The sequence below is a fragment of the Aspergillus oryzae genome, chromosome 5 (genome assembly GCF_000184455.2).
Source record: "Aspergillus oryzae RIB40 DNA, chromosome 5".
NCBI classification, from domain to species: domain Eukaryota; kingdom Fungi; phylum Ascomycota; class Eurotiomycetes; order Eurotiales; family Aspergillaceae; genus Aspergillus; species Aspergillus oryzae.
The window spans coordinates 3,969,736-3,987,621 of record NC_036439.1 but is presented as its reverse complement, the minus strand read 5'-3'; the positions used below and the strand labels follow the sequence as shown (position 1 = coordinate 3,987,621).

Below are 17,886 nucleotides of genomic sequence, written 5' to 3'. Positions count from 1 at the left end.
TTTCATCGCATCTTGCCTGACCTTTCGACATCTATGCACCGCACATCCTTTTCGCCATGAGTCAGGAGTATTTTCCCGGCAACGGCGGTTCTTCTGCCGGTGAGGGTTCATCAAGACATCCTCCGCAGCAGGAAGCGTCCGAGTACCCTTTCTTCCCGAACGCCCCGCCCGCGTACATGACCGTTGGAAATGGTTCGACCTCGGAGAGCGCTACGGCTTTGATGGCATCATTGAACAGAGACTCGGGTTATGGTGACAGTATCGCGAGTGGCAGTGTGAGAGATGGTGATGCGGGTGGCGACTGGAGAACAGATATGATGGTGGATAGACCGACCCCGATGCATACTCCAACACTCCCGGGACAGTGGAATCCAGCAGGTTGGTTACTCCGAGCATCACCAGTATCTCTTTTGGGCCGTATAGTTTACTAACGTGGATACGCCCCAGCGGAACATGAACGGCAGGTTGTGGCGAGCCATGTTCACCAGCTACTCTAGTACGTTTACGATCACAAAACAGCCAAATGAAAGTTCTAACCCTCTTTATAGCAACTCCAACAGGACGAAACTCGGACGCGCTATTACACGGACTCTCGAGACCTTGAAGGACCTCCAGGATATGAACCGTCAGTGGCCTGCCCACTACCCGTCGGTACGAGATGCTCCGGATTATCCCTCAGACAGACCCGCCTTGCGCCAAGCACAGTCATTCTTCGACGATGGGGATATTCAACAGGGTGATTTTAAACCTGGACCTATTAGACGAGCAGCTACAGTATCAAATAGCGGCGACCTGGCTGCTGCGGAGTCAAGTGCAGCTGCGGAGCGTCGGCCAGCGCCAGAGCCGAGATTGATGACCCCGCAGATAGCGCAAGAATTTTCTATTTTGAAACTAGACTTGAAGCTGGGTGCTCTGTCTCAGGTGGAATTGGTACATTCGTTGGAAAAGGCCTCTATTGCGTCTCTTTTGGACGGAAAGATCAGCCAGAGTGTCAAACACCTTCTCTCATTGCGCGACAGGATCGAAGATACCTCAAGCAAGGTTCTGATCACGGGTGACCTTAATGCAGGAAAGTCGACTTTCTGTAATGCTCTGCTGCGTCGCAAGGTGCTGCCCGAAGACCAGCAACCTTGCACCAGCATTTTCTGTGAGGTTCTCGATGCGCGGGAGAACAGCGGAGTCGAGGAGGTGCATGCAGTCCACAAGGATGTGGATTATAATCGCAACGATGAGAGCACATACGACGTGTATCCCTTGACTGAACTCGAGAATATTGTGATCGACAACTCCAAATACATGCAATGCAAAGTCTACGTTAAGGACGTACGAACCATTGACGAGTCTCTACTGAATAATGGGGTCGTCGATATTGCTCTGATTGATGCCCCCGGTTTGAATTCCGATTCCTTGAAAACAACCGCTGTTTTTGCTCGGCAGGAAGAGATCGATGTTGTTGTGTTTGTCGTTTCCGCTGCCAATCATTTCACGCTCTCGGCCAAGGATTTCATTCACAACGCGGCAAAGGAAAAAGCCTATATGTTTATCGTTGTCAACGGGTTCGATCAGATTCGCGACAAGCAACGGTGTGAGCGAATGATTCTCGACCAGATAAATAAGCTTAGCCCTCGTACGTACAAGGAATCTGCAGAACTCGTTCATTTCGTATCAAGCAATGCTGTTCCTGTTGCGCCTCCCATGTCTGTGGAAAGCTCTGGTTCCGGTGGCGGCGGGGGCTTTGATTCTGACGGGGATGACGATGACGACGATAGTAAACCCAAAGGCAAAGGAAAAGACAAAGGGAAGGAAAAGCAGAAGATCCAAGATTTCGAAAACCTTGAAAGCTCTCTGCGACGATTTGTTCTCGAAAAGCGTTCTCGCTCGAAGCTCGCCCCTGCCAGGACTTATCTTCTCAATTTGCTTGGGGATTTGAACTCACTGGCCTCTGTCAATCGCGACATTGCCCAGTCCGAACTCAAGCGTGTCACAGAAGAATTGGCAGAGCTCGAACCAGCTTATGAAGGCGGCCAGAAGAAGAAGATAGAGCTCGACGTGCAGGTTGAGAAAAACATCGACGATTCATGCGAAGATGTCTACAACCATACGCGGTCGACCTTGTCGGATACTATTGCTCGCGTATCGGAGGCTGATTTGGGCGTTGAATATCCCGGTATCTTCTCTGCATTCCAGTATGCGGAAGATTTGAAGTTAGCCATGCTGGAGCAAATATCCGCCGCAGCCTCGGCTTGCGAGGACTATGCGCGCGTAAAGACAGTAGACGGTGTAGAAGCCATTCAAAAGATTGGCCTTCTTCACGTTGGAGACAAATTCGCACCCTTGAATTTCCGTGCCGATATGATGTTCCGCCGTAGTCGACGCCATACTTTTGCCAAACAAGTTGACACCGAAGTCGAACTATTGGATTTCTTCGACATTGCTGGCATTTGGGAGCGTCAAGAGAAGGTGGCCGGAACAGGAATGGCCATGACGGCTGTCACTGTCCTCGGAGGCAGACTCTTCGGCGGTATCAGCTGGGTTGACAGCGCGTTTAGTGCAGCTAAGTTCCTTGGTCCCAACAACTTGCGACGCCTCCTGGTTCCGGGTATAGTTGCGGCTGGTAAGTGTTTCCTTCGTACCGAATCCTTGAGGGCAAAACTAACTTAAACAGCTGCTTTAACTGCTGCATACGTACTTTCTACAATTCCCACCACACTCCCTCCTCGCCTCTCACGCAAGATCGCCGCTGCTCTTGAAGAGAAAGACTACGTACATTCGAACGCTACTCGGATCTCGACTGAAGTCCGGCGAGTTCTCCGTATCCCGGCCAACAATCTCCAAGCCAGTCTCGCCCAGGACATCGAAGACCTCGGAAGACGCAAGCAAGAAGTTAGCAAGACCAAGGTTGAAAGTGAGAATGCAAGCAAGTACTTCTCCAACCTCTTCCGCGAAAGTGGTGAGAACAGAAGGTCTGTAGAGAACATAGACCTTGATGGCCCACTGCCGGGTGCAATGGGTTCCCATGAGCCATGAGCTCTAAACCTCCCTTGCGTTATATGTACAAAAAGTAATGATTCTGTATGAGCTATCTGGCCGGCTGTCTCGAGGGTGCTAATTCTGCTTCTCTTCCCAAATATCCCTATTGTGTACACCAATTTTTGTTCATCCGTTTCCATCCTTCCACCTCACTTACTTTTATTTCCCCTTTCCATGAGGCCGTGATTCACGTTGATAGCCTTCCTGTTTACACCTACATTGGCGTTCTTTGAAGAATTCAGCGTATTGGATTCCCACTCCCACTGATGCTTTATCTAAAATCGTAGGTGGTCACCTATCTACACAGTTGATTGTTATTGCAGAGAACTGGTCATCTTTTCTTATCCAAACATCCTAGATAAATGATAATAGATGGTATCAATGAATAATTCCAAGGTAGATTCATCCATAACTCCCAGCAATGACCAAAGACGCCACTTCGATGCTATCTATGCCATGCACAAACCCATCATTAGAATATGAGCATACACGCCAGACAAAGGTTTCCAACAGGATCTAAAAAGTATTATCCTCCGCAACCTTGCCTGCATTTCTCGTTCTCCGACCAGACCCCCAACCCACGTTTTCGAGTTCCTTAACTTCACCCACAATGAAGTCCTGATTCGCAGGCTTCTTTTCGACGAGTTTGCCTGCCTGGTTGAGGAATTTCTCGCGCATTGCGACAGCATCCGGGTCTTCGTAGTTTAATTGTGTCATTGGAGGTGTTTCAGACTCCTCTTCTTCATTAATACGGTCTCCTTCGAGGAAATCGAATCTCCCGCTGTTCACAAGGGACGGTATCCCGTCTGTATTGACGCTGTCTATTGCACTTCCGCAGCCATCTTCATTCAGAGTGTCGATTGAGCTAGCGCGAGAGAACCCTTTATGTTCGGTAGAGCGAACGGAGGCATGAGAGGGCGCTCTTCCAAGAAGAGGCTTTCTGCGCCTTGAACGCGGCCGGTCGCCGTTCTCTCCTGTGTCTGATGTGGAGCGCGAGTTTGCTGCTCGTGCCTGCTGGAGGAATCCGCTCAGCGTTGTTTCGATTGCGGTTAGGGAGGTTGGATCTGTTGTTTGTTCTGAGGCTGGACGCTTCCTTGGTGATATGTATGCTGCATGTTGTTGGCTTGGTTCTTTTGTGGGGGATTCCCTTATGGTGGGTTCTTTTTGCAGGATTTCGGACTTCTCCTGTAGCGGTGTTGAATGGCGCGAGGGGGCTTTGTCTGATTCCCTTGATGTTTGTCTAATGAGTTTGTTCGTTTGAAGGTGATTTGGGTGGGATTGAGATTTGATTGCGTTGTTGCGTTTGTTAGGCTCCTGGGACTGTTCCTTTTGCTCCGGGCGAGAGCCAGCTCGCTTTTCCGGGTCTCGACTGCTTTCTGAGATTGGTTTGCGAATTAGAAAAGGCTCGAATGGCTGTTTCTGTGCTTTTTGAATGGTGGTCCATAGCCAATCGACGGTGACTGCGGGAACGTTCCATTCATACGTATGCCTTAGCTTTTCTTGATTTGCAGAACCAGGATCATTACATAACAAAACAGATGCAGTTGGTGTCAGGTACTCATTATAGGTTGCCCCTGAAATGGTTAGTTCACGAAAGATACCGAGCAAGGTACTCTGAACTTACCAATAAGACCTACGAGTTTCGATAGATGTAGAAGATCTATACGAGATACACCTGTAGAGCAGATTTTCATACCGTCGAGCCCTAGCATGATTAGTCTGCACATCTATACAGGAACAGAGAATAGGGACTTACCAGGGATAGGGATTCGAGGGATTGGGGTGTTCGCAATGTGTGATTCTGGGGGTACTAGAGCCTTGGCATCAAGGCATCTTTCCAACCACATATCGGTTACAATTTCACATTCGAATGCTAGATCATCTGTGGAGGGAACCTGGGCTCGAGGCATCTTGTAGGGGACAATTGTGTAAAGACCATGGCCTCTCTTAGGAATGTCCGGCCGAGAGAATTCGCTCAATGAGCCGACCAACTGGGCTCCATTGAACGAGAGATGTTGGCGGAGGACATTCGTCTGTAACTTGATCAGATGCAATAACAAAAAAATTATTTGCGCACACAAACAAACCTGCTTTGAAGAGAATCCATGAATGAAGAAATAACAACCGTCCAAAAAGCCATCACGGTGGCTGGTCGTTTCTGAGGATTTCTGACGAGGCTTTTGGATCTTATCATTGCCCTGCTCAAAGGCTTCTGCAAAGGTAGTTTCACTAGCGAACGACTTGGCCTCTTGAACCATAGATGCGCGCTTAGCGAGCAACTGACTATCGTCTTTCTGTTGACTTCCTCTGGAGCCTGTGCCTACGATATCACCCCAGATCCCTTCGTTCTGGTCTACCAATTTGGCACTTGCGATGCGGCGCAACTTTCTAGGGCGAGGATTCGACGAACTCTCATTACCCGGGTCTTTCTCCCGCGGAGTGGGCTGTGCGCGATTCCAGGCCCCCGCACCCTGCTGCTCTTCCGGCACAAGCGGGTGATATAATGTTTCCTCCAGGACCATTCCACGCTCTATACTGTCGGTGAACCATTTCACAGTAACGACCTTGATGTTCCATTGCGTCGCAAACTTGTACTTCTGGCTCTCCGTATCTCGTGCGACAAGATGGGTGACTTGTTTCGTAAGATCTTTTCTGAACTCGGCTCCATGTACAATGGCTGTGTCTTGGATATAGTTTCGAAATGCCACTGAGGTAAAAAAAAAAAGCCTCAGTATATGTCGGTGCGGCGTAAAATGCCCATTCCTACTTACTGTCCTCGAACCCTGTTATACATATACACAATCCGGCAAATGTCGGGAATTTGTATTGTTCTTCCAGACCTCGAACGTCTGTATCCTCTCCCTGCATCCATGATTGGCGGACCGCTTCTACCCACTCGGGCTTGAGGACAGTCACATCCGCTCGTTCTCGTGCGACGAATTTGTATTTCGCGGTATTGATCTCGCCGACAATCAAATGGGTAACATCGGAGGTTAGGTCAAGTTTGAGAGTCGCTCCCATCTGGCGCGCGATTGTAGCCAGCTCCGTCTAATTTCGAGGACGTTGGTCAGCTGTCGCATCCATTTACTTATAAGGGTATGGGAGAAAAAGTAAGAGCATCAAAGATTCTCGAGAGAACAACATTTCACTGACCCGTTGTTCTGGTAGAATGGACGTGAAGCACAGGACCACCCCCGCAAGAGGATGCTCCTTGTCTGCCGTCTTATTAGTATAATGTCATATAATCATAATACTAAGTGGTATAATTACTTACTTGAGGCACCCTTCTCTGCCATGCTTCATGATTGGCAGCGCATGAAAACAGGCTTGCTCATGGATTGATTTGATACTTCCGATGCCGCATTGGCGCGTTTCCGTGATGCGCTATCACGTGATCGTAGTACTTTAGAGAAAGGAGCAAAGACACAAACGTAAGAAGCGTTAAGCTGTCCTCTCTGAGCTAGAAGATCTTCTTATCAGCAATTCAAGCTATAGCAACTGTTTTTTGTTTCTTTCATTTATATTTCTGGCATCTTGAAAGTTACAGTGAAGAAATGAACTTTGCCCTGTGAGATAGCCCTTATCGGAATCACGTGTGATATGGAGCGCGTCTCATTCTAGAACGCGGGTCGCGAAAGTCCCCAATCAATGATATTGGGTTTATAAAGTGATGCACCACTAAATCATATTTCTCCAGTTTGCGTTTTTTTTGTGTATGTTTAAAAGAGGGAATCTGATTTTATTTCATCAAGTTTTATTCACATTGTCCAAAATTAACATTGCAGGTTGCATGCAGATACTCGACTGCCCGACAAGCGCCGGAAGAGACCGTAATGTTCAAGAAAGCTGTACAAGACCATTCAGGAGGATCAGCTAAACCCCTTCAGTCCAGCCTTCTTCGCAGCAATGGGATGCAACCACCGAAATTGCCGCCGCAGTCAGTAGGAGTCAAACGGAAAATCGAAATGGCCAATGCCAGCGGATCTGCCTTAGGGTCTTTGCACAGCGCCGTATACTTCGATGAGAATGATTTCGATGATGATCTCGATTTGGATAGCGAAGAGTCAGAACCAGTTATACCACCGCCAAAAATTGTGAGGCCGAATAATGAGCAACAGATACCATTTCACGGTACAAACCCAACTACCTTGGCGACGCATACGAACAAGCCGGCTCAAGTATCAACGCCTGCGATGAAGAATGACGACTTGGAGATAAAATACCCTGAGTTGCCTCCAATTCCTGACGATGATCCGGTGCCATCCAGCAGTATACCAGTTCCTTGGTCCTCATCACCACCCTCTCACTTTCAGAAACCTACCAGTTCACGAACTCTGCCGTGGCTTAAGAAAGAGGAGCCGACGCCAGCAGTACAGTACAAGAAGCCAGAAACGCCTGTGCGCTCTAAATCTACTGCCATATGGAACAAATCGGCGAGCGCAATCAAGGAGGAACAAAAGGAACTACGCCGACAGTATAAGAGTCAGAAGTCCGAATCTGTGCAACATCGCCCACGTGCTAAGATAGCGCCTTTATTTCTCAGTGATGAACAAAAGCACGTACTTAATGCCGTTGTTGAACAAGGGAAGAGTATATTCTTCACCGGTTCCGCCGGAACTGGAAAATCAGTTCTTATGAGAGAAATCATAAAGAAACTTCGCGACAAATACAGGAGAGAACCTGACAGAGTGGCAGTGACTGCTTCGACGGGTCTTGCTGCTTGTAACATCGAGGGTGTCACCCTCCATAGCTTCGCAGGTATAGGGTTAGGCAAAGAGCCTGTTCCTGAGCTTGTTAAGAAGGTCACAATCTGCATCAACCCTTATAGGAAGGTACCTATATTGACGCATCACAGGTCAAGAGAAATCCCAAGGGCCGGAACCGTTGGCTACGTACAAAAGTTCTGATTATTGATGAAGTATCCATGGTTGATGGAGACCTCTTTGACAAGCTCGAGGAACTTGCTCGACGGATTAGAAACAACGGCCGTCCTTTCGGCGGTATTCAGCTTGTCGTCACTGGAGACTTCTTCCAATTGCCTCCGGTCCCTGATGGCAGTACTCGAGAGGCGAAGTTTGCGTTCTCTGCTGCTACCTGGAACACCTCTATACAGCACACAATCCTCTTGACCACCGTTTTCCGTCAAGCAGACCCGGATTTTGCCAACATGCTCAATGAAATGAGACTTGGAAAGCTCAGTCAGCGGACAATCGATACCTTTCAACAACTACAACGGCCACTTGACTTTCATGATTCTCTTGAAGCTACGGAGCTGTAAGGCCACGCCATTAAAAGACTATACAGGCACTAACATGGAATCACTTAGGTTTCCAACACGCCAAGAGGTAGAGCATGCAAACGGTGCAAGAATGCAAAGACTGTCCGGCGAAGTGATGACTTTCAATGCGGCAGATTCGGGCACAATTCAAGACGTACAGCATCGTGAGAAATTACTGGCCAACTGCATGGCTCCACAGGTGATCCACCTCAAAAAAGGAGCGCAAGTCATGCTCATCAAAAATATGGAAGACACACTCGTCAACGGGTCAATCGGACGAGTGGTCGCATTTATGGATGAGGCAACATTCGATTTCTACCGCGAGAATGAAAGCGACTTCGCTGGTGACCAGGGAGCCCAAACCGATGAAGAGATGATGGATCGCGCCCGCAAGAAGCTTAAATCTCTTGCTCACAAAGAAGGGGGTGTCGTGGTGAGCAAGAAATGGCCTCTCGTCTGTTTTGTACAGCCGGATGGAACCGAAAGACACCTGCTTTGCCAACCAGAAACATGGAAGATCGAGCTTCCCAATGGAGAGGTCCAGGCTCAACGAGTACAGGTCCCATTGATTCTTGCCTGGGCTCTGTCTATCCACAAGGCTCAGGGCCAGACCTTGCCGCGGGTTAAAGTCGATCTTGGACGAGTTTTCGAAAAAGGTCAGGCTTACGTTGCTCTAAGTCGTGCAACGTCCAAGGAAGGTCTTCAAGTCACACGGTTCGATGCGCGAAAGGTCATGGTGCATCCCAAAGTCACCGAGTTTTACTCTAAACTCATCAGCATCACTGACGTGCTCAAGCCGAAAGGCGGGCCACGGACTATTCCTGGCCATTACCCTGAAGACGACTTTGAAGATGATTATCTAGACGATCTATAAAGGTAAGAGCTTTCACTCACCGCGTGGCATACACACAAGACTTCTATTATTACGTTCTTCATTTCTACTTTACATCTAAATATTGATAAGAAGCCCCTATCCTTAGCGGATACGCATGTAACATGATACCATTGTGGGTTTTGAGTTTGATTTGTGTTGATATCATGTGAGAGATGAAAGTCACATATACTAGCGCATGCACAAATGACAGTTGAATTGAGACCAATCACATTTCTCACTAGCCCTCTCTAGTTAGTACTGTAAATCCCATTGAAGTACTATCTAAAATAACCAACATAAGATAAAACCATGAAATTCAATTGGAGGATCAAAAGTTACCGACAGGAGGGCCTCGCCTCGTGGTAAGATTTTGAAATATACCGAACTAAAGTAGGAACCTTGTAAGCCACCCCACTTGGGCGCGCCTGCTTATCGATAAGATATTTAGCACCGCACGTGACGTCGGATAGAGCTGTAGCAACGAGCTGACAATCCACTTTTGCGACACTGTACTACAGAACCAACATTTGTTCTACTTTTCCCTTGCCCCCTTTCGCCAGTCCTTGGCATGCTTGTCAGATAGGCGATAGTAGGGTGATTGTATACTGAGTGATTGTTCACCATGGCTTCCGAATTCATTGGATACAACGTTCTTGTGACGCTCAGAACGCCGCCTAATGCAACTGTCCAAGGAGTCGTCGCCAATGTCATAGGTCAACGTCTCATGCTGCGAGATGGTAAGTGAAGAGGATCCTATTACTCTTTTCTTGCATCGCTCTAAAATGCCACTGCTAGTCGCCCTTTCGTGGAGCCCCCAGAAATTTCCCACGTATTTCATTGAAGCTGCCGACATTGCCGACCTCTCTCTTGGACCGAACCCCAGTGCGCCCTCGCACAATCAGCAGGCAGGCAGGGAGATTCATAACATAGCCCGTGTGCCCCCTGCAATACCGGCGCAACAGTCATTTGTTGACCCGGCCATCCTAAGCTTCAGCAAACCATCTTCTGAGCAATTTAGTCAGGCCGCAAGAACAGGAGGGCCGCAGCTTCAACACGCTCCGAATGACCGGTTAAGCTCCCCAGCTTCTCAAAATATTCAACCCCCACCTCAGGTCCATCGTGACCAGTCCGCAGTCCTTACAGAACCATTCAGCAACTTGGAACTGAATGTAGAGGGCAGAGCAACGGAGCCTCGCAATGCGCCGCAGGAGAACGAGTTGCATGGATCTGTTCCTGCAGGAAAGGACGACTTTACGACTGCACCACGCTCTGCTACCCAGGTCAACCCAAAGGGTGGTCGTCGCGTTGGCCAGAACAAGTCCCAGCGTGCAGGGTTAACGCCTGTTAATGAGCACGATGGTGCGGCGAATACAAATCCAAAGACCCGAGGGTGGCGTCAGACTGCCTTTGTACAGCCTGCCAGTCCACAAAAATACAGAGAAAGAGAGCCCAACTCACGACGTCGGAAGAAGGACCGCGGTTCTTACGCGGAGGATCCCAGTGGTTGGGCAACAGAAGATGCTACCGACATTCAAGAACTGGGTGACTTCGATTTTCAAAGTAATCTCTCCAAATTCGACAAAAGAAGAGTCTTTGAAGAGATTAGAAATGACGACACCACCGCAGATGAAGCACGATTGGTCAGCTTCAACAGAAGGGTCCCCAAGCCGGGCACCAACGGTGGGAAGAATCTGCATTGGACTGAGAATGTGCTCGATAGTCCCCTGGGAAGTGAAACTGGAGACACTGACCAGGAGCCAAGTGACGCGAAACTTAGTAGCGGGAACTACTCAGGACGCGAGCTCTCAAGAGGGTCAGCACGAGCCCAGAGCCGGAAGGGAAGTGGCATTCTAGGACAACCCCTGGTACCTCCCCAGATTAGCACTGTTGGGCGTGGCCAACTCAGCGCTTCTCGTACTACCAGTCCTCGCCCTGGAAGTAAGGCTTCAGTCTCGGCATCGCCAATTAGCGGACCCGGCGTCCCTGGAGCTTCCTTGCGCCTCACTACCACGAATAGAAGTTGTCCGACTGTGAGCCCGCTACAAGCCCTCGAAGTCGAGCAAATTGCGGTCGCTGAACTTGGCCTGACTGAAGACATGATCACGGAAAACGCTGGGAGAAGCATTGCTGAAGCTGCCGTTGGCCTGTTGTCTAACGATGCCGCTGCGCCTACCATGCTTGTGTTGACCGGCAACCATCGTACTGGTGCAAGGGCCGTATCTGCTGCTCGTCACCTCCGTAATAGAGGGCACCGTGTGACTGTCTGCATGCTTGGTATTGAACACGAAAATGAATTACTCGAGAGCTGCCGCAAGCAGATTGATGTCTTCAAGAAGATCGGTGGACGTGTGCACAGATGGGAAGATCTATCAACGCGGCTTTCGACCTCTGAATTCAGTCCTGATCTAGTCCTAGATGCCCTATTCGGCATTCACATAGCCTTTGATGATCTCCGCACCGACGATCAAGCTGTGGCCTTTGAGATGATCGCCTGGGCCAACCGAAGCAACCTCGAAGTTCTATCCGTTGACGTTCCATCGGGCTTTTCAGCTTCGAGTGGTAAGTCCCTCCTACTTTCATGTGCATTTTGTATTAACGTAACTAACACAAGTCAACTACAGGTGAGGTGACTGTAATGGAGGGAGGCCGTGTGTGCGTCAGTTCCAAATCAGTAGTCTGCCTCGGGGCGCCCAAGACTGGAATTATAAATGCACTGCTAGCCGGGGAGGGTCTTACTTGGAGCCTTTCCGTAGCAGACATTGGTATTCCTCAGATTGTGTGGAGGAAGTATGGGACACGTCGCCGGCACGGAATTGACTTTGGCAATCGCTGGGTTGTGCCTCTACGCTACCAGCCATCCTCTGCTTGAAATTGCTCGTGTGTGGTAGCCCATGCCCTTTGCTTGACGACTGAACTGCTTAACTTATGGCGTTATACGGGTTTTAAAAAAAAAAATAGCGGGATTGATTTAGGGTATACCCCTTTCTGCAGTGTCAACTAGATGCATCATGCTAGTCATAGCCGGTTGGCTGTACTTAGGCGAAACGAATTTCATAACGAATGGATTGTACCATATGTAGTTTTTGCAAGGCCAACTCACTGCCTAGAAAGTGAAATATAAATTCATGGTTTTCTAATCAACTACCTAGCAGCCGATGCCCATGTCAGTCCGTATGTTCAATAAGGTAGATCATTCTATCCTCCAGATGGATTAATTCTAGTCTAGCCTTATTTGGTTAGCTTCGCATCTATGCCGGAGCAATACATCATGTCTTGCGGCGCGGCCAGCGGTCGCATTTACGAAGATTCGGTCAGAATATCAACATAAAACTTCATCGCCGAGATGGGGAAAGGTCAGTTTAGTGAAATAACGTGCTAGGCTACTTGATAAATATAACTTAATTGCTAACAGACCCTTTGCCTCGTAGGGACGGATAAGCTTTATGTATGATACACCTCATTGAAGATTTGTTCGCGATTTATCAGACTACAATGTTCTGGTTACTGATCGCAAGGTTCAAAACAGATCACACATTCTGAGTGGGCATCAGGGGATTCGTATTCTGCGAGCGCCGGAGCAGGAGGAGGGAAAGGAGGAGACAATGCACCCTTCAAACGTCTCCCTTTCAATTTCTGCTCTCTCTCACTGCAGCCATTCGCGCACCCGGTTTGCACGCCTTCAGGAACAATTTTCGACCTCACCAATATCCTCCCTTGGATCAAGAAACATGGAAAGAATCCGGTAGATGGCACACCACTCAAAAACTCCGACCTCATTAAACTCAATATCGCGAAGAACGAATCGGGGGATTACGTCGACCCAGTAACCTATAAAGTCTTAACGGACAACACACATATTGTCGCCTTGCGCAATACCGGAAATGTTTTCGCGTGGGATACCGTTGAGCGGTTGAATATCAAGGGAAAGCTGTGGCGCGACCTCGTTACGGATGAGGAATTCGGACGCAAGGACATAATCACCCTACAGGATCCCCAGAATATTGAGTCACGGAATCTCAGCTCCTTCAATTACTTGAAGGAAGGTGAAAGTGTTCCTGGACAGAAAGAGGAAGAGTCCAATGTAAATGCCAGCGCGTTGGGAAGTTCAGCCAAGATCTTGAAGGCAAAGGAGGCTGTGGCTAAAGCCCGTTCGGAGAGAGCGCAACGAGCTGACTCTAGCGCTGTCACCAAGAAGGCTGATGGTAGTACAACTACAAGCACTCAATCCAAAACGGCCTCGTTCCAATCTGGGAAACCTACACCATATAATGCAGCCAAGTATACTACTGGTATGGCTGCGGCATCCTTCACGAGTACCGGTTTAACACCACATACATCTGCCGAGCTCGCACTTCTTTCCGACGAAGAATACATGTTAAAACGGGGACGTGTAAAGCAAAAGGGTTATGCTCGAATCTCAACCACATCCGGGGATATAAACCTGGAGCTACAGACGGAATATGCGCCAAAAGCCGTGTGGAACTTTATCAAACTGGCTAAGAAGGGTTATTATAAAGATGTCACCTTCCATCGTAATATCAAGGGCTTCATGATCCAGGGCGGAGATCCCTCGGGTACTGGTCGGGGTGGTGAAAGCATCTGGGGTAAATACTTCAATGATGAATTCGAGGGACCTCTGAAACATGATTCCAGAGGGACTCTCAGCATGGCCAACAAAGGCAAGAACACTAATAGTAGCCAGTTGTAAGGTTTCCTACCTTGCCTATTGTTTGCCTCTTTTCTGACCCCCACACTATGTTGGAAGTTTGATCCTTACGGCCTGTGCTAACTTTGCTTTATTAGTTTCATTGCGTACCGTGCTCTCCCACATTTGAACAATAAGCATACTATTTTCGGTCATGTAATTGACGATCCGACTCCTTCGTCCACCACCCTAAACAACCTGGAAACGCACCCGGTCAATTCATCAACGAATAGACCTACTCCAGACATTCGCATCACAGATGTCACAATATTCGTGGACCCGTTTGAGGAGTTTCTGAATCAGAAAAAGGCGGAAGAGGCGTCAGGGAAGAATAAAAAGGTCGATCCAACAGAAGAAGATCGGGAAACTCAACAGGAAGATGACGACCAAGTTACTTGGACAGGGAAGAGAGTACGCGGCCCAGGCTCTACAGCAGCTGGCGGTGATGCTGGAAGCGGAGTCGGAAAGTATTTGAAGGCTGCGCTGGCTAATCAAACTACTCAAGAGGAGGATGAGATCGTGGAATTTGTAGACGAGGAGCCCGAGCCTGAACCGATGCGGAAGAAGTTCAAAAGTAGGGGAGGGTTTGGTGATTTCAGTTCGTGGGATTGAAGATCTCCCTGTTGATGCTATCTACCTCGTTCTATACGTACCTATAGGCTAGATCATAATAGGTCTATATAGCACGGTGTCTGGGGTTTGTCCTAAAAGATCTCTATATGAATGTATGAATATATTCTAGGATACCTAGTTCATCCGGAATTTTGCCCTCAATATGGTAGGATGTCTTGCTCAGGACCTACGATCTCTGAGATATGGTCAATGCTTCTATGATTTGCGGGCTTTTAATTCTTCACCGTTTAGGTAACAAGGCAATCGAGTCAGTTACATATATATCTGTGTACAAGCTAGTCGAATCGTACAATACGAGAGAACGATCCACTGCGACTAATAGATACTAGTACTGGTAGGGAAAGCAAGGCACAGTGAATGGGTGATATACCGTACCATATCAGGATATATCGTATAGGTTGGGATCTCATGATCCTTGACCCCGACTTAGTCCCAGGGGAAGTAAAAAAAAAAAAAAAAAAAAAAAAAAAAAAAAAAAAAAAGCAAACGTTTTGCCTCACTACTGTAAGTGATGCTGCTTTGGGGGGGATCCACAGGTCCCATTCCGTCCTCGACTAATGAAATAGTCTGGGCGGTCTTCCGCCCTTCCGGCACTGGCGTTCGACCGCCTGCGTGATTAGTTAAAACTCTCCCCCGACCTGGGTTTAGCGCGAAGAACGGGAGTGGGAAAAGTGACCTGAGTTGCTTTCCCAGCAATGATGAACTAACTACGGAGTACTACTAACTACTACTACTAATAATAAATGCCATCGATCCCACCTCTAACCTAAACCCTCGCTCGCCGTACTTCAACCCGGAGTACGTCTCACTACTTTTACATCCAGAAACATTTGAAGCTTTGATTTGTTCTCATCGTGTTCCTCGTGAGTGTTACTTAATTCCTACCCAAATCCCGCCCAGTGGCTTAGCACACTGTTGTTTCCATGTGTCGTTGCGCAGTGGGGTTGATCATGATGTCCCATAATGCCTGGTTCAAAATGACAAATCAGTTTCAGTCGGATAGTGTGACTTGTGATGGTCATTTCAAATTCATGCTTGTTTCCTACTAGTCACTGTGGTTTTTCGCTATGTTCTTTTGTATGTCTGGTAGAGAAGGGCCACTATATGTTTTCGACCACGCAGACGCCCAGACTTTCGTCATCTGTTACCACTGCTTCTTGGATATCACCTGAATCTTGGAAATCATTACCTTTTGACCTACTCAGGTTGGAAGCAAGTTCTAGTAGGCTCAGTCACTAACACTCTCCTTATTTTCCTTGTCCAGCTCTTTCCCCTCGCTTCCGCCGCAATTCCTACCCTACGTCAGGCCTTACCAGATTTCGCCTTCCGCTGTCGCCGCCCTCTCCGCTCTAACTTTGGTCTGGTTTAATACCACATTCCCATACCTACAATCAAGCTGGCAGGGAATAAGCGGAGAAGTTTTTCGAGCCAGGGTGGGTTGCTGAACAGAATGTTCAGTGGCTCCTCGAGCCCACCCAAAGACAAGTCGAATTCAGTTCCACATTCCGGCGCTGTCGATACACAATCTCTAAGTGTACATCCCGAGGAAGGCTCTGCAGCCCAAACCAGCAAGTCTCTGCTTTCCGGAGGTTTCTTTACGAGAAGGACTAGCGAGGACCAGGCCCCTGCCGGGGAGAAGAAGCGCCGGAGTAGCACAGTCACGAAAGCGGCGACGTTTTTCACCAACGCTAAGAATTCACTGAGTTTGAGTAGTAGTCCTCGTGAATCTTCGTCGTTTAATTACACGGTTCGATCTCCGCAAACGTTGCAGTCGCTTGGGAGCATGGACCCGGCATTGAGTGTCCCACAAGGGTCATTGAACAACTCTGCTGGCGATTCGCTACCAACTCCTCGCTCATCGTTTAAAGTTGGTGTCACAGAAGATCGGAATCGAAAATGTCGCCGGACTATGGAAGATACCCATGCATATCTCTACAACTTTTTGGGGACCCCCGCACCATTAGCCCGGGCTGATGGCGAGAACGAGGCTGGTTCTTCCCTCGCACCCGATGAAGCGTCTAGTGTTGTTGAAACCGACAATGGGTATTTTGCCATCTTCGATGGACATGCCGGCACATTCGCTGCTGAATGGTGTGGGAAGAAATTACATCTGATTCTAGAGGATATAATGAAGAAGAATCCTAATACTCCCGTTCCCGAACTTCTCGACCAAACATTTACTACTGTCGATCAACAGTTAGAGAAGTTGCCTGTGAAGAACAGTGGGTGTACTGCTGTCATTGCCCTTCTGCGATGGGAAGACCGGATCCCCAGTTCGCATTCGGCAACTGGCTCTTCGGCACTCGCTCCCGCAGCAGCCGCAGCCGCAGCCGCAAAGGGCGATTCCAATTCAGAGGCCGATGACACACCCACTCAAGCAACTAGTTCTGGTCCGTCAATTCTGCCGAAACTACAAGAGAAAGCTATACGGCAACGAGTCTTGTACACGGCCAATGTGGGTGATGCTCGTATAATTTTATGTCGCAACGGCAAGGCGCTTCGGTTGTCCTACGATCACAAAGGTAGTGACGAAAATGAGGGCAAGAGAATAGCTAACGCCGGGGGTTTGATACTTAACAACAGAGTAAACGGCGTTCTTGCAGTGACTAGAGCCCTGGGTGATGCTTATCTCAAGGATCTCGTTACCGGACACCCGTATACCACGGAGACCGTGGTCCAACCGGACTCTGATGAATTTATCATATTGGCCTGCGACGGGGTAAGTAGTGGTCTTTATATTTTTCATGAATGTGGCTAATGATTTGGATTAGCTGTGGGATGTCTGCACTGACCAGGAAGCTGTGGATCTTGTTCGAAATGTTCCAGACGCCCAGGAGGCATCTAAGATCCTGGTCGATTATGCTCTTGCTCGCTTTAGCACTGATAACCTTTCGTGCATGGTTATCCGGCTTGATACGAATCGTGTCAAGGAGGTCATCAACAAGACAGCTGAGCCAATTGGTGTGGCTGGCGATCCATCTATGGATGTCGAGCATGGCGTGAGCGAAGCAGACAAGATCATTGAGGGGGCAAGAAAGAGCATGGCCAATGCAGACATTGCCGACGATGGCGAAACGGCTGAGAAGGGCAAGAACGATATTCTGCATAAAATGGTCGATGGCGAGCCCGGCCCAGAGATGTCATTGGACGATTCTAATGATGCACCGACCGTCAGCCACCTAAACAAGACTAATGCAAATAACGGGATTCCCTAAACGTCAGGTAGCAACACCTGTGAGACTGACGTTGTGTCAGAAAGGGAGGATAGAAAGCTTTGAGCTACATCCATATCTCGGTACAGACAATGAATTTGCATCTTTGTTTCTTTGTTACCTTCTCTTCCCGTCCCTGTTTATATCAACAACC

At 48.5% G+C, this 17,886-nt stretch overlaps 6 protein-coding genes across 6 annotated transcripts; 5 read left to right on the top strand and 1 right to left on the bottom strand.

Annotated features, from left to right (window-relative positions):
• Nucleotides 1–56: 56 nt before the first annotated feature.
• Nucleotides 57–3,027, top strand: AO090120000484 (mitofusin; the record flags this gene model as incomplete). Its single annotated transcript, XM_001824132.1, has 4 exons — nucleotides 57–378; nucleotides 448–496; nucleotides 549–2,614; nucleotides 2,666–3,027. The coding sequence occupies 4 exons, from the start codon at nucleotides 57–59 to the stop codon at nucleotides 3,025–3,027; spliced, it is 2,799 nt and encodes a 932-aa protein (XP_001824184.1).
• Nucleotides 3,028–3,546: 519 nt separating this feature from the next.
• Nucleotides 3,547–6,326, bottom strand: AO090120000483 (BRCT domain protein; the record flags this gene model as incomplete). Its single annotated transcript, XM_023237754.1, has 6 exons — nucleotides 3,547–4,604; nucleotides 4,655–4,735; nucleotides 4,787–5,737; nucleotides 5,802–6,078; nucleotides 6,184–6,245; nucleotides 6,305–6,326. The coding sequence occupies 6 exons, from the start codon at nucleotides 6,324–6,326 to the stop codon at nucleotides 3,547–3,549; spliced, it is 2,451 nt and encodes an 816-aa protein (XP_023092550.1).
• Nucleotides 6,327–6,995: 669 nt separating this feature from the next.
• Nucleotides 6,996–8,308, top strand: AO090120000482 (uncharacterized protein; the record flags this gene model as incomplete). Its single annotated transcript, XM_023237753.1, has 2 exons — nucleotides 6,996–7,795; nucleotides 8,008–8,308. The coding sequence occupies 2 exons, from the start codon at nucleotides 6,996–6,998 to the stop codon at nucleotides 8,306–8,308; spliced, it is 1,101 nt and encodes a 366-aa protein (XP_023092549.1).
• Nucleotides 8,309–8,684: 376 nt separating this feature from the next.
• AO090120000481 (mRNA decapping enhancer EDC3) lies at nucleotides 8,685–12,051 on the top strand (the record flags this gene model as incomplete). The annotated part of the gene is made up of 3 exons (XM_023237752.1): nucleotides 8,685–8,741; nucleotides 10,463–11,741; nucleotides 11,804–12,051. 3 exons carry the CDS (start codon nucleotides 8,685–8,687, stop codon nucleotides 12,049–12,051), a joined length of 1,584 nt encoding a protein of 527 aa, XP_023092548.1.
• Nucleotides 12,052–12,525: 474 nt separating this feature from the next.
• Nucleotides 12,526–14,499, top strand: AO090120000480 (PPIL2 family peptidylprolyl isomerase; the record flags this gene model as incomplete). The annotated part of the gene is made up of 3 exons (XM_023237751.1): nucleotides 12,526–12,535; nucleotides 12,698–13,886; nucleotides 13,986–14,499. 3 exons carry the CDS (start codon nucleotides 12,526–12,528, stop codon nucleotides 14,497–14,499), a joined length of 1,713 nt encoding a protein of 570 aa, XP_023092547.1.
• Nucleotides 14,500–15,970: 1,471 nt separating this feature from the next.
• ptcG (type 2C protein phosphatase PTC1) lies at nucleotides 15,971–17,735 on the top strand (the record flags this gene model as incomplete). The annotated part of the gene is made up of 2 exons (XM_001824127.3): nucleotides 15,971–17,239; nucleotides 17,292–17,735. 2 exons carry the CDS (start codon nucleotides 15,971–15,973, stop codon nucleotides 17,733–17,735), a joined length of 1,713 nt encoding a protein of 570 aa, XP_001824179.1.
• Between the last annotated feature and the right edge of the window lie 151 nt (nucleotides 17,736–17,886).